Below are 14,077 nucleotides of genomic sequence, written 5' to 3'. Positions count from 1 at the left end.
AGCATGCACATAAAGATGCACGTTTGACTCTTCATGGTGAGAAGATGTATGTGTTGTCATGTTTTGTTAAGTTTGCATGTGTAAACGTGTGTTTATGCACCTTTATTGTGTGTGTGTGCTGTGTGTGTGTGTGTGTGTGCTCATGCTGATAAAGGACAAGTGGCCGTGAAGGGCCACGATGAGGGAGACAAATGAATTCACTCTATCTTGGCGTGGGCGAGCGCAAAGGAGAATGTTTCAAGGACTCCCTCTTGATCAAAAGCCATGGTCGCTCTAATGTTCGGCTCTTTGTGAGAGTGAGCGAAAATGAGCTGTCGGTCCCGTAAATGTCAAGGTACAGAAAATAACCTCTCAGCTTGTGTTTGAGAAACTAAGCTCCAATAAAAGACGGGAGGCAGGCCGGGCTGAGTTAAAGAGATATGAAACTCTGAAAGAGGAGAGAGAAGTTTGTTTAGTTCATGTCTCTACTGTCGCTTTTTAAGTAACCTCTGATCTCCAGCCTAACATTGTTGAACTTGTTATTAATAAAACTAAGAAAAGATCCCACGTCCATTACAAACTTCCATCCTTTCAGTTTCTTTCAGTAGAGCTTTACTGAAGTGTTTCTCTAGCTTTAAGACCAAATGGACGGAGCAAATATAAGAGCATCAATTACTTAAAGCATGAAAAGACGAGTTTCTTATTTTTCATGAATCCAACTTAAATTTAAAAATAAAACTGAAACGTTTAGCACTTAAGTTCCTCTGACTTGTTTGATGAATGACAGTAATAGACGTCACATTATCCAACTTAAAACCCCTGAGCAAAGAGCTAAATGAAAAGTTACACACATAAGAGATGATGTAACGTGAGAAGGTGGTTACTCAAAACAGAATCTCACAGGGTGAGACAAGACGCCACCACAAGACTTAAAGGGGTCTTGTCCACCATCTGCCTGTTTTCCTCACAAAATTGCAAAATCAGAATCAGCTTTATTCGCCAAGTATGCTTGAACACACAAGGAATTTGACTTCAGTAAACTGTGCTCTCTTTGTACAAGGCAGAATAGGAATAAGAATAAGAACTACAATAAAAAAAAAAAAAATTAAATAAATAAAATTAAAAAAATAATGATTCTCACAAAATTTGAAGCCTTTTTTTTGCAAATTTTTTTTTACTTAGTAATTTCACAATTAGTTTTATTTTTTATGTATATTTATACATTTATCTGACAGTTTTTCAACTCTTTTTTTAAGATGTATTACTTTTACTTACAAATTTTGCAGATTTATTATCTCACAACTGGGGATGCACCGATCCGATCCTGGTATCGGATATCGGCTAGATCGAACTCAAAAAGCTAGATCGGATATCGGTGACAAGGGGCCGATATATAGTGCCGATCCATATGGCAGATCTATTCATCCCAGTTCTATGCTTTTCTGTGTTTACAGTGTCTATTCGTATGAAGATTAACTCACTAGACTGCTGGTACACATTTATAATCTCTTGAATAATGATACTGTCAGTTTAAAAATGTTCATTTTATTTTGGTTTACAAAGTCAGAAAAGCCTGCAGTTGCCAAAACATGATTCTATCCTCACATTAAGGAATAGAGATTGTTAAATCAATACCGGGATTGGATCGGCTAGTATTGGTATCGGCAGACACCAAAGCCCAGATATCAGTATCGGGACCTAAAAAGTAGGATCGGTGCGTCCCTACTCACAACAGATATGTGACTTTTTTATCTAAATAAACTCACTAATTCAGCCAAAAAACACTCACAAATTTGCAAATTCTTCTTCACACATTTTTTTTTTAATTTTCTTGCAAAATTGACAGATTTGCAACTTTTTTTTCTCAAAGTTTCATGACTTTTCTTACAAATTTTGAACTCTTTTTTTCTCACAAATGTATAACTTTTTTCCTTCCAATTGTGTGACTTCATAGTCACAAGAATATTTGACTTCTTAAAAAGGAAATGTGGGAAATTTGCACATTTTTCTCATATTTCCATTTTTTTTCTCACAAATTCACAAGTTTTTTTTTTCCTTTAAATTTGGAACATTTTTCCTTCACAAATTAGATTTTTTTTGTCACAGATTTACAATTATTTTCCACCCAAATTTGTAATTTTTTCTCTAATTCTGTGACTTTTTCCTTAATTTTGTAGATTTATAATAGAAATAGACAGAGTTTTACACTTCTCCAGCTTCATTTTTATTCCCTCTACAGTGACCTTGATACGCCGTCTGATATTCTACCAGATTTATTGAATGAAATGCTGCACTGTAGGTTCTCAAGTACACCTAACTAAAACATTCTCATACCTCTCTTTCATGCCGTGTTTCCTCTTCACCATTTTCCCCCCGTACAAAGATAATCTGTGCTCTGACAGTGTTAACCACTCAGCCCTCTGCTGCTTCCCGTCTCATAGTCAAAAGTGTTCTGTAAAGTTGTCTAATAATGGGGACATCATATTTGGCAGATCCTGAAAAGAGTCCAGATGGTACAAAGGAATAGTGTTTGTTCTTTGTCTTGCCAGCAGCTTTCCTGTTTGTTTCAGCTGCAGAAATATGCAGACAGCCTCCTACAGAAAATCCTGCAGCGTCTTCAGACTCGGCAGTAATTTGATTTCCAGGGAGACTTTTTTAAACCTGGCTCAATCTGACAGGTTTTTCGAGGGGGCGGTTACAGAACCAGCCGCTCATTCCAAGTTTCCAAATCGATCGTTTTGCAAATAAGGTCAGTTGGAGAAGAAACTGCACATGAATATTTCTCCCTAGCTGCTCCTGAATGTGTCTGAGAGAGGCTGATGTTCAGCTGGAGCTGCAAGTACAAACCTTTAAACTGCAGCTTTTCTCTCCAGCATGAGAACAGCTTCTTCTTCTCTAGAGTCTATTTGAAGCTGTAACATGTAAATTGTCTCTACATCAGAATCCTTGCTGCACCCGAGTTGGAAAACCTTGACAGGCCTTTTTTTCCATTAATGGAATAAAAGGCAGAGGGCTGTTAATAATGCATGCCTAATTGAAAGGGCAAAATCACAGAAGATATTCCCACCTGCTCTTTTGATGATGGATGCGTCATCCTATTGAAGTTTAATAAAGTGGCGATGATTCATACCTTTAAACAGCCTCAGTGGGAACAGTGCTGGACACTTTGTGGAGTGGATGCTGCCTCATAATTCTCAGCTTTTACATCTTTATTTTTCATGTGAGAGTTTCTGCATGTATTTGGTGCTTTGCTTGAATGTTTTTCTTGTTTGTTACAGCGCTGAAGGGCAGGCGTCTGAGGAGGACGGGGTCGGGAACACCAGACAAAGACACACCCGTCACGGCAGAGATGGAGGAGCTGCGGCAACAGGAAGTCTGGAGAAAAGGGTCGAAGAGCTGGAGAAGGTACGTCTTCTTCCTCTGTGGGAAAGATTTGCTATGAAGTCTGCCATGTCCTCACTTAGAACAAACATGGTAATGCTTTTATATGTGCTTCTTTGGCTGCTAAAGTAAAGACCTGGATGTGGGAGGATTTAGGGGAGGCTATGAGGAAGGACTCTCAGTTGGGTTCAAAGAAGTTAGACGACTCAGGAAGAGACAGCAGGGTGGAGATCTCCTGGTCTTTTGTATCTTTCTCCAGTTGTCACACGGTTCAGTGTTGGATGGATCCATCAGCTATCATCTGATGGCAACAAAGCCTCTGGGACTGATGGCTATTTCTTCATGGCTTCTTGAAAAGTCATCAGTCAAGACACATAAGCGAGCACATGAAGGCTGCCTTGCATCCCCAGCATTCGTTTGGGGTGTCCACTCTTCACGTCCTCAAAAATGAACACAATGCAGATGCAAGGTGCAGTATGTATGTGAACAGTAGGGGGCAGTGTAGAGGCAGAGAGGGTAGAATGGCGTAAACAGACGCAGGGATTAAAAATGGTGGAACGCTTTGAAGACACGCTGAGATCCAGGCAACCTGCTGCTGTCGCTTTTCTGCCCTGATCTCAGCATTAACATAAAGTAACCTTCTCCAGTGTCTCCATGTCTGTTGTTTACATCCCAAATACCCTTAGCTTTATGGCGTACCCTCTGGAGGTATCCTCCTATAACACACGTAGCAGAGAGCCAAGCATATTTACAGTTACGCTCGAATGCAAGGCTACACAGCAGGTATATCTCCGGCTTTAATCAGGGGTCGGTTCAAGTGGCGGTAAGCTAGAGAAGCCCATCCAGGCATCCTTCTCTGCTCCGATGATTTCCAGCTCCTCCTGGAGGATTCCAAGGGATACTTAAGCTCTGGTTCTTCCTTAGGGTCTCTTCCTAGTTTGAGATGGCCAGAAAACTTCCAAAAGGACTCTCCCAGGAAACTACATTGCTATTCTCTGAGCTTGACCCAGCCTCCCTTTAAAGAGACTCATTTTGTCGGCGTGTATCTGGGATCTCATTCTTTAAAAGTCTACGTAGATGGACTGGCTTTGCTTTAAGGCTTGGCTCCCTCTTCACCATGACATCCTGAGTTACTGCTGATGCTGCATCAATTGAGCGATAAAGGATCTCTTTCCCATGTCTTGGTTATTGCTTTATGTCCTATGAGAATAAAGCTGGAGCTGAGAGATGACTTCTGGGACAGGGTTGTTTGTTTCCATTTCCATAAAGTGGTCTGAATATAAGAGTTAATAAAGGCTAAGTCTTCTCCTTGCCTTTTTTGCTCTCTACACAAACTCTTCCTGTGTGAAACCGCCAGAAACTCAAGTGGATTGTGGTTCTTGGGCGACAAACCAGAAAGCTTCTGACTCCCAGTCTCTCGTCCCCTGCCCACACGTTCCTTGTTCATGTGCTGAATCTATTTCTAAAAGACACGAACACTTCTGATGACGTTATTGAAAGAGCACATCCTAGACAAACTTTCAGATTGTCCTCTTTTCTGTGAAAACAAAACGTCAGTAAGAGAAAGCTTTTCCTTTCATGCTGCTGTCACATCCGAATCCCATCAACCTTAAAATCCTCCTTGAGTTCTGAAAGGCTCCATCCTGAACTCCTCTCTCTGACTGAAAGCTTCCATCTGCAGCAATTTATTTGGATGAATTTCCACTTTGAGAAGTTCGAGCACTGACCGGCCCCGGCTCTGATTCCCCTGTCTGGGATCCGCGGCTCTGCTGTGTCAGAAATTCTCCTCGGTTCCGTCGAGGAGATGACCTTTTCACGGCGCAGATATGTCTTTTCCTCCCACGCCGCGCCGATCAAACTCTCAAACCCTCAGAGGAGAAATTCAACTCTGAACGAATGTCGCCTGGGCGGCTTTCAGAAAGGTTTTAAAGTAAGTACTGTTATGACCTGAGCGACTCTCTGTGCGAGGAGTCAAACGGGGGGGAGAGGCATTTTAAAGATTTCACACACTTATCTCTGACACCTTGTTTCCTTCACTCTCCTGCGGGGACAGATCCGTTTATATGAGATTACCTTCTCCAGAGTGCAACTTAAGACGTTACTGCGACGCCTCACGAGAGCAGGGATGTTTGCTTTGTTTGATCGTCATAAATATCCGTCTCACAAACACACACACACACGCACACACTTGTTATTCAAAGCTTAGTTATATTTCACCTCAACCTGCTCCTGTAGTTTCTATGGCAACACTTTTCACGTGGATGCATGTGAGTCTATTGAAACGTTCAGTTGTAGAAGAAGGCGGACAGTCACACTCGCTGTCTTTAAAGAAAGGTACAGTTTTAAGCTCTTAATGCTCCGCTCACTGACACTTTGTATCCTGCTAATCACCACAGAAGAATACAGGAATAAAAGAGTTACTATTTAAACTGTCATATAATGAAAGCTAATGCTCCCATTGACTGAGGCTGAACAGCTTTCAGCAAAGGATGTTTTTAAGAGTAAAAGAAGCCTTCAATCAAGAAGAAGAAGAAGAAGAATGACTTCTTAAATCAATTTAGAGTTCAATTTAAAAACTTTATTCTCTCTGAGAGGGAGGCGATGTCTTTGAAGTTTTTCCTCTCACTGGTGAATAATGAAATAGAGGCTTCTGCTAGCCGACAAGGTTTTATCTTCTTTGCAAAGAAAAGGTCGATCAACAGACGAGCGGTCATAGTGAAGAAAGACCCCGAGCATGGGGGAGATCTAAACCTTTATACCTGAGGAAACTCCCTCTAAAGTATGCTTCACATCCTTTGTCTGCTGCAGGTATCTGCACCAGGACAGGGTTGAGTATTCAGGCGGGAGGTACAGGAGGTCTAGACATCACAATTTAAAACACAAAGGGAACCGATATTACCATTACAGGTGATGAAATAAGAACTAAAAACAGAGGATAAAAACAAATACTGATGCTGCCTTCACGTGCTGTCAGATATGTTGGAAAAATGAATTTCCGAGGACATGAATGCCTGCTCAAGACGAAACAATGTCTTAGAAATGTAGGCAAGAATTTTATGCGTGACTTGATGTCAAATTTTAATTAATTCATGTAACACACATCACCTTTCTGCTCAAATATAATCTCTAATATCAATCAATCTTTATTTACATAGTGCCAAATCACAACAAATGTTCTCCTCAGGCTCTTTCCAAACAGAGCAGGTCTAGACCGTACTCTCTATGTTCTATTATCAGCAAAGACCCAACATCAAGACAGGATCAGATCCAGTCCCATCTTACAGACAGGACTCAGTCTGATCTCATCTTAATCCACCATGAGCAGAGCACTTTGCAGCATTTAGCAAGTTACAGTGGCAAGGACAAACTTCCTTTAACAGGCAGAAACCTCCAGCAGGACCAGACTCATGTTAGACACACATCTGCTGAGACCGTGTTGGAGAGAGGGATAGAGGGAGATGAAGAGAGGGAGAGATGATAGTGGGGAGACGGATAGTAGCAGGATTCTGGTACGTCCACAGCAGCAGGAACCTACGAGACAAGGGGGCTCAGGGACTCCAGAAAGGTCTATGGTTAGTAACTTAAATGAGACAGGTAGACAGAGGAGGGAGAGAGAAAGACAGGATTCCAGTGTGTCAGTTCCCCCAGCAGTCTAACCCTATAGCAGCATAACTAGGACTTATTGGTGAGGTAAGTTGAAGAGGTATGACATCACTTTTGTTGCTCCACCTGCTGAATAACTGTTGCACATTTCTTGGCTCCAAAATATTTTACCTGAATATTTCAGCACCTGTCGGGGTGTTATTTTGGCGTCATTATTTTCCAAAGGGAGGAGAGGAGGCGCGTTGTCCATCTTTATATGCATGTTCTTGTTTCCATGCTGATGTGATCTCATGTGACTTCATTGTGTGTTTGTAGGAGCTGGCCAGAGAGCGTCAGGAGAGCGCCCGGCTCGTGAAGGCTCACCAGGACAAAGACGACCTCATCGGGAAGCTGAAGGAGGAGATCGACCTGCTGAACAGAGTGAGTCCAGCCTGCCAGACTCTCTGCTCTGATGTCTGATGTGTTTGAGTTGTTCTCTGTGTTTCCATGTGTGGGAGGCGTGAGGGGGCTGTGTATCATCATCTGGCACTTAACAGGGTTGTATTTAATAGCTTTGTTTATTACTTAAAGTCCATTAGGATTTAAACACCAGCAGACCTTTATTTTTGGATTTTAATTTTGTCTCAGAGGCATTAGCACAAATTCAATTTCACAAACAGTTTGTCGACAATCCAGCTCTTTCTTTGTGTTGCTTCATTGATTTTTCCAGCAAAACAAGAATTTCAGGTGCCTTAAAGAAATTTTGAAAGCCTTGTTTGTTGACTTAAATTTGAGGCTGCTTTCAGCCACAATCGACAATCTCTGCTGTTGTCCTCGTCCCAGAGAGGATTGGACAGATTGTTCTGGTGAAAAACAAAAAGAGGGATCGATAAGTTGGAAAGTGTTTTGGTGACGGCTGTGAACACAACAATCTCTAACTTTTACACCCGGCTTCTCTCTCGGTAACTTTAACTATTATTCTAATGGTGGACTCTGAAGTTCAAACACCCTGATGGTGAATTATCAAAGTGAATTCTAACCTCACACTCAATCATTTATTAAACATTCCTTATTCAGTAAAGTAGAAGCTCAAGTCAGACTCAATGATCGACAAATTACAGCCTTTTCATCTCCATGCAGTCAGTGTGTCAGTCTCCCTCTGGTAAGATTACAATCAGCCTCTGTGAAGAAGAAAAGACCTTAAGATTACTTTTTACACGATGACTGCTCACTGCAGAGAGTTTACTGATTATACCTAGCTAAGTTTACTCACCGTCACTCTGATGGAGAGCCAAAAACAGATGTCTCACATGTTGGTTGCAGCAGAAAGTGGTTGTTGAGTCTGTTAGTCTTGCTTAGTTTGGAAAAGTTTATATAAAACAAGTGAAAGGCCATGTTTTGGATCAAAATAATCTACCTTCTTGAGGTCAAACAACAATCATAAGTAGGAGAAAATGACCACTTTGGGAAGGAATGTGTACTCGCTGACTTGTTGACCCATCCAGCCTCCACGCAGGAGATTAATGCATCATGAGCAGGTGGTTATGCTGATAAGAATCACTTCAAAGACCCCATCTTGTTTACTACCCAGCTTCCAACCAAAGACATGAACAAGTTGACAGAATATTGTTTTAAAAGTGACCTATTATGCTGATCCGTATTTTCCTACATGCATATAATGCTTCAATCTTGGATGTCCAAACTAAAGCCTGATTTATACTTCTGCGTTGAATCGAGGGCATAGCCTACGCCGGAGGTCTGCATAGCTCCTGTACTTAGACAGAGGCCTACACACGTAGCTGACGTGCACCTCCTCAAAATGTAACTTTGCATAGAATCGACACGGACCGCAAGCCCTGTGATTGGTCCACTTGGCGGCATTGTATTTCCTGCATTTACAGCACTTCTGGGATCCCCGCTAATCGGCCGCACATCAGCCGTGTATTTCATCTCCTTCTCTCTATTCCTCATGTAATCATGTCTGTATGATAAACAGCAACATGTATCAGCTGTAGATTAACAGAACACGCTCTGAATCTCTGTGGAAAAGTAAACAGAGATCGTAGCGGGGATGGAAGGAGGCGACTGGCCATCAGAGAGACCACACTGCCCTCAGGCGTTTCGGTGGAGAGTTGTTGTCCATCGTGGACACATCAACGCACAAGTATGTGTTTCTCATGTCCGCGTCGACCACTGATGAGTAGGGGCGACGCAGAAGTATAAATCAGCCTAAACCTCAAGATACTGGGATGCTGGTTTTATCACCAGACCTGTTTTCTGGGTTCCTTGAACGGCTCGTTTCAAAAACTTTGCAACACTTGGCCTTGATGTGACATCATGCTCTCCTGTCCTCTTAGGACAACGTTGAAGGACATGCCGACCCGGAAGCTTGTTTAGATTTTCCCTCACATTGAAAGTCAGTTTCACTGATCAGCTTTCCGTCCTCTGTGCACGTTGTTTATTTAGTACGTCTCAGAAAGTATCTCGGTGGGAAATTTTGATGGTTTCAGGACAACAACAGTCCTCATGTAGCTGTCAGTGCTTGCTTCTTCACTGATAACGTCTTTGTAAACAAAGCCCTGAGCGAGCTGGATTTGCATCTCAATTTTGACTGAAACCTGGAGCTGTTCTTCAATGACAGGATGTTGCTCCACTTTTCTCTATCAGAGATAGTTGGGGTCCAGTAGCTCCTCAGGCTGCTCTCACATCTGTGCCCGCTAACTGTCTTTAATTCCTCTAGATAATCTTCAAGATGAGATCTTTGATGATATGATCTTAGAGAGATGTTGTGGTTATCTCAGTCTGGAGTTTTTCACTCTATCGGAGGTGTTTTTTAGGTCTGGTTTGCCCTAACAGGTCGGGGTCCAGGTCCTCCTCAGGATTCTCATGTAAGAGTCTGTTTTGTATTCAGCAAGCGGAGTGAAACCTCCCTGAACTTCCTGAACCTTCATCTCCTTTTTTTTACCCCCAGTCTGTCAACAATCTGTCTCCTCTCACAGCCTCTGCCCGTGTTTTCTGGGTCACCGAGGCTGGGGGTAAAATACACTTCTGTTTTTTGGGAATCTCAGCAGGAGGGGAGAGATCAGAAAGACTGCGATGTCTCAAAAAGTGGGAGAAAAGAGATCTCGGCTCTCTCCTGTGGAGCCAATCAAATGTAGACGAGATTGAGCGCTGCCAACAAACACAGCAGTTAGAGATGTGTACGTTTAGAGCCCATGAAATAATGCTCGGGTATTATCTTTACACTTAAGTCTTGACGAGACGCCACAAATCTGCAAACACTGACAGCAGTATTGCGAGAGACATGTTGTTGATAGCATCGCATGGACAGGAAGCTGGTCATGAGAGGAGGGCAGCTGGCAGCGTGATAGCTATCAGAAATGTCCCAGAGAGAGGCTCCTGCAAGGCATGATGGGAAAGCAGGAGATAAAGGCTGATCCAGTGTGCCGTCTCTGCTGATTGAACCCTCGGTCACTGCAGAAGTTTATTTAAGAGAGCAAGGAGAGATGAAGCTGATGTGCTTTGAAGAGAGAAATACTGTCAGTAGAGAGCTGATGCATGATAACATTTCTTTATAAATTCAAAGTGATGACATCCTCCAAGCTTGGAATCGCAAGATCACTCAGTCTAGCAACAAATGCTACATGACGCTACAACCAATCAGAAAGTATATGGTGTAATCATAGGCAGCCAGGCTAGGTAGCGTCTTCCAACATGCATATGCCTTTTAATCAACATAATACAGAGACTTTATGCTGACAATGCATCAGCCTACTGGTGTGCAAAATCTATTTCTTCATGAAGCTATCACCTGATGAAGAACAGCAGGTTGAAACATAGTGATTTAAGGAATTAAGTAAGTGTGTACCTGATCTTATTAGTCATGCTGTGTATGGAAATGCTCCATCAGTGCTTACATGAGGAACAAAGTGGACAGAACACTGAAATTAGTCCATGACACAAGCTTAAAGTTGCTTATTTAAGCTTTGCAGAGCATTAAAGCTACAGTATGCAACGTTACCTTTTATATTTTTGGTTAAATATGACATTTTTGGGGATTTAACACCTGTTATTTTAGAAACAAAGACAGTGGATGGAGCAGGAAATCAGGAGAGAGTGGGGGAAGAGGCAGCAGGCTGGAATGAACCCAGGCCGCCTGTTCTATGGATGTTCAACTTAACCATTAGGCTAAATTCATGCCCTAAATAACACATTTTGATAACTGCATGTCACTAACTACAGTAAATTAGAACGGCCCTTTATATTAATGTGTGTCTGATCGGTGTGTGAGTGCCACTCCCTTAATATTTACTTTTCAACCAGTTCAGTCTAAATCAAACAGCCAATCAGGAGTAGCTCTGCACGTAATGAGCCAATCACAGCGACTCTGTACAAACTAGTTTCATCCAACTTCTGTGCAACCTGTGTCGGCAGCTGTTTGTCCTCTGAGTCTGGCATAACTAGCTGAGTGGAGCTAACAGTTTGCTTGAGGTGCCTGATTGGTGCATGATTTGGTGGGAGGGGCTTAGTGGAGTGATGCAAGGTAGCAGAAAGAGAGGTGTAACATTTATGTCATTGCTGCCACCTCCTGATAGAAATATGTTGCTCAGTCGACGCTAAATGCTTCCATAGTTTACAAGCTAGTCTTTAACTGTGACGAGGTCTGGACTGCCTCTTCTGTAGAATAGAAATGTTGCTAATCGAGCAGCTAAACTGTGAGTAAATAGATTCACAAAGCCAAGGAGAGCAGCTGAGTGAGGGTAAAATGTTGCATCTCGGGGCGCTGGTGGCCTAGCGGTCTAAGCGCCCCACATACAGAGGCTTTAGCCCTCGTCGCAGAGGTCTCGGGTTCGATTCCAGCCTCAACCACTTACTGCATGTCCTCCCCCACTCTCCACTCCCCACATTTCCTGTCTCCTCCTATCCACAAAGGCAAAAATGAATTAAAGAATAAATAAAATGTTGCATCTTTTGGTTTCATATGGATAAAAATGTTGATCATGGCGGCTTCAAACTAACATCTGAGAGTTCATCTGAAACTTCTCTAGTTAGCTCTCTTCCTCTGCAGAGGAGACAAAGTGCTCTTAAGAAACCTCTCTCCTTACTTTCACTTTAAAAGTCCCTGTAAGTGCAGCCGGGCTCGATCTCAGGAGCCGTGCCATCATGACCAGTAATGGAGGAAACTGAGAACCGGCGGCGTCACTCTGATGAGACGGCACTGAGGCAACTGAGAGCCTCTCTCATTTGCAGCTAATTGAAGCTGTTAATGTCTAATTTGTTGCTATCGAGGCCGCCTGGCATGTAACGCTCGCTTTAACTCTCAGACTAACACTCCAGCCTGACCGAGCCCTCACAGGTACACAGGCAGGGCCCTGAATATTCATGTCGTCTGAGTGTGTCCAGAATCCTCAGAGCTGTGTGTTTTTGTTCTCCTCTGCAGGACCTGGATGACATTGAAGACGAGAACGAGCAGCTCAAACAGGAGAACAAGACTCTGCTGAAAGTGGTCGGTCAGCTGACGAGGTAGAAGTGCACCCACCTGGACCCGACACGGACGACACAGATGAAAGGAGCATCTCTACTCTGTCCTCTCTACCTGACCTCCCGCCCTGGGTCACGGCCTTTCCCTGTTTGATTCTGTCTGTAAAGTAGCGTCTCCCTCAGCCTCACAGCCTCTGATACATCCCCGAGGAGGAGGAGGAAGAGGAGGAGGAGGAGGAGGAGGAGGAGTGAAAGCTGAGGGGACTCGTGGCTATGGTTGTCCTGTCTCAACACTCTCACGGGGACTGTCTGTCATCATATCCATATTTAATGTAAATGTATTGTACATAGGTCGTTAAGATTGTTAATTTTAGATTTTTTTTGATAAGGTTTTAAAAGCAGAAGTAAAAATGAATGTATGTGCAGCACAAACGAGCACACCGAGTCTACAGAGGTTCAGAAACGTTACTCTCTCTGCTCACACCCTTCAGATTAAAGACTTCCAGTGTTGCAGCGTCGGACTTTAGTCTGGCTTCAGTTTCATCAGTGATGGCGTTTGTGTCGAGGAACACTTGGACCAAATTAAACACAGTGTCTTCTTTATGACCATCAGCCAAAGGGGGCAGTGCATGTGCAATTTTAACCTGTCAGTTCTTTGAAAGTGTAGTTAAAGCCTGGTGCTTTAATCAGAATCAGTAGTGCCGGATTAACTTTCTTTTTGGTACATTTTTAACTCGAGTACAGAAAATGATACTCCAAATATCAGATGTAAGACAAACAACTTCATACTTCACTCTGAGTTAACCTCTGAGTGTCACACTGAGTGACGTTAGAGTGAACACTCGCCTAGTTTCTATACGTGGATCCTTTTTAACGCATTCTTCTTCCTGTAATTGTTTACAAGTTATCTCCTTGTGATATTGCATAGATGTTTTAGCTGCTCTGTTTAAGGCATCTAAGATGTGTGGAGTGAGCTACAGTGCATTTTTTTTGTATGATAACCAAAATGAACTGAAGGATCAGACTTTATGAAATGCATCTCCTTTGTTTACTGAAGGGAAACGGCTTGGCTGGTTTTAGTCTCTGTATTTAAATCCTCTGATCCCACAGAGCGGCTGCTCAGTGCACTCCTGCTCTGTGGTGATTCATCTTTAGGTTGTAGACGGTCAGTAGGTAGCTCTGCGTTCATATCCATGCTCACACTTTGAGGGTAAAGACAGACATCACAAACCCATCTCTCTTTCCATTACATTATGCATGTACAGAAGATTAAGACATTTAATAAAAGTTTGATTATCTCTCTCCTCAGTCGACTCGCTCGTGTTCATTAAGACTAATTTGCGGAGATGATGCCGCGCCGCTGAGGCAGTAATGCAATGTGACGGCGGCGGGGGGTTCACTTCCTCTGCCAGGCAGTGGAAACACAAACACACACTCACAGTCCTGATGATTCAACATGTCAATCAGCATCTTGACTATTTACAGCCAACATCCTGTGAAGTGAGAACCTCCACCCGCCCTACAGAACCTCTATTACACCACCACTAATCCTCCTACATATGAAGCACATAAGGAGACGTCTACATTCCCAGATAATGTCTGATTCCAGTCGATCCAGAGTGCCTGAGGCTCTCTCCATTATTCCTATTAGCAT

General features: G+C 42.9%; 1 protein-coding gene across 2 annotated transcripts in view; it reads left to right on the top strand.

Annotated features, from left to right (window-relative positions):
- pawr (PRKC, apoptosis, WT1, regulator) overlaps nucleotides 1-13,731 on the top strand; it is a 91,442-nt gene extending 77,711 nt beyond the window's left edge. For both annotated transcript variants that reach the window (XM_034673891.1, XM_034673890.1), the window contains 3 exons: nucleotides 3,258-3,384; nucleotides 7,279-7,383; nucleotides 12,383-13,731. In XM_034673891.1, coding sequence (XP_034529782.1) covers nucleotides 3,258-3,384; nucleotides 7,279-7,383; nucleotides 12,383-12,469 — 319 coding nt within the window. In that variant the 3' untranslated portion in view covers nucleotides 12,470-13,731. The remainder of the gene's footprint in view (nucleotides 1-3,257; nucleotides 3,385-7,278; nucleotides 7,384-12,382) is intronic.
- The last annotated feature ends 346 nt before the right edge of the window (nucleotides 13,732-14,077 follow it).

Source organism: Notolabrus celidotus, chromosome 21 (assembly GCF_009762535.1).
Source record: "Notolabrus celidotus isolate fNotCel1 chromosome 21, fNotCel1.pri, whole genome shotgun sequence".
Lineage (NCBI taxonomy): Eukaryota > Metazoa > Chordata > Actinopteri > Labriformes > Labridae > Notolabrus > Notolabrus celidotus.
Note: the sequence above shows the minus strand (reverse complement) of the source record. Positions and strands in the feature narration are given on the sequence as shown.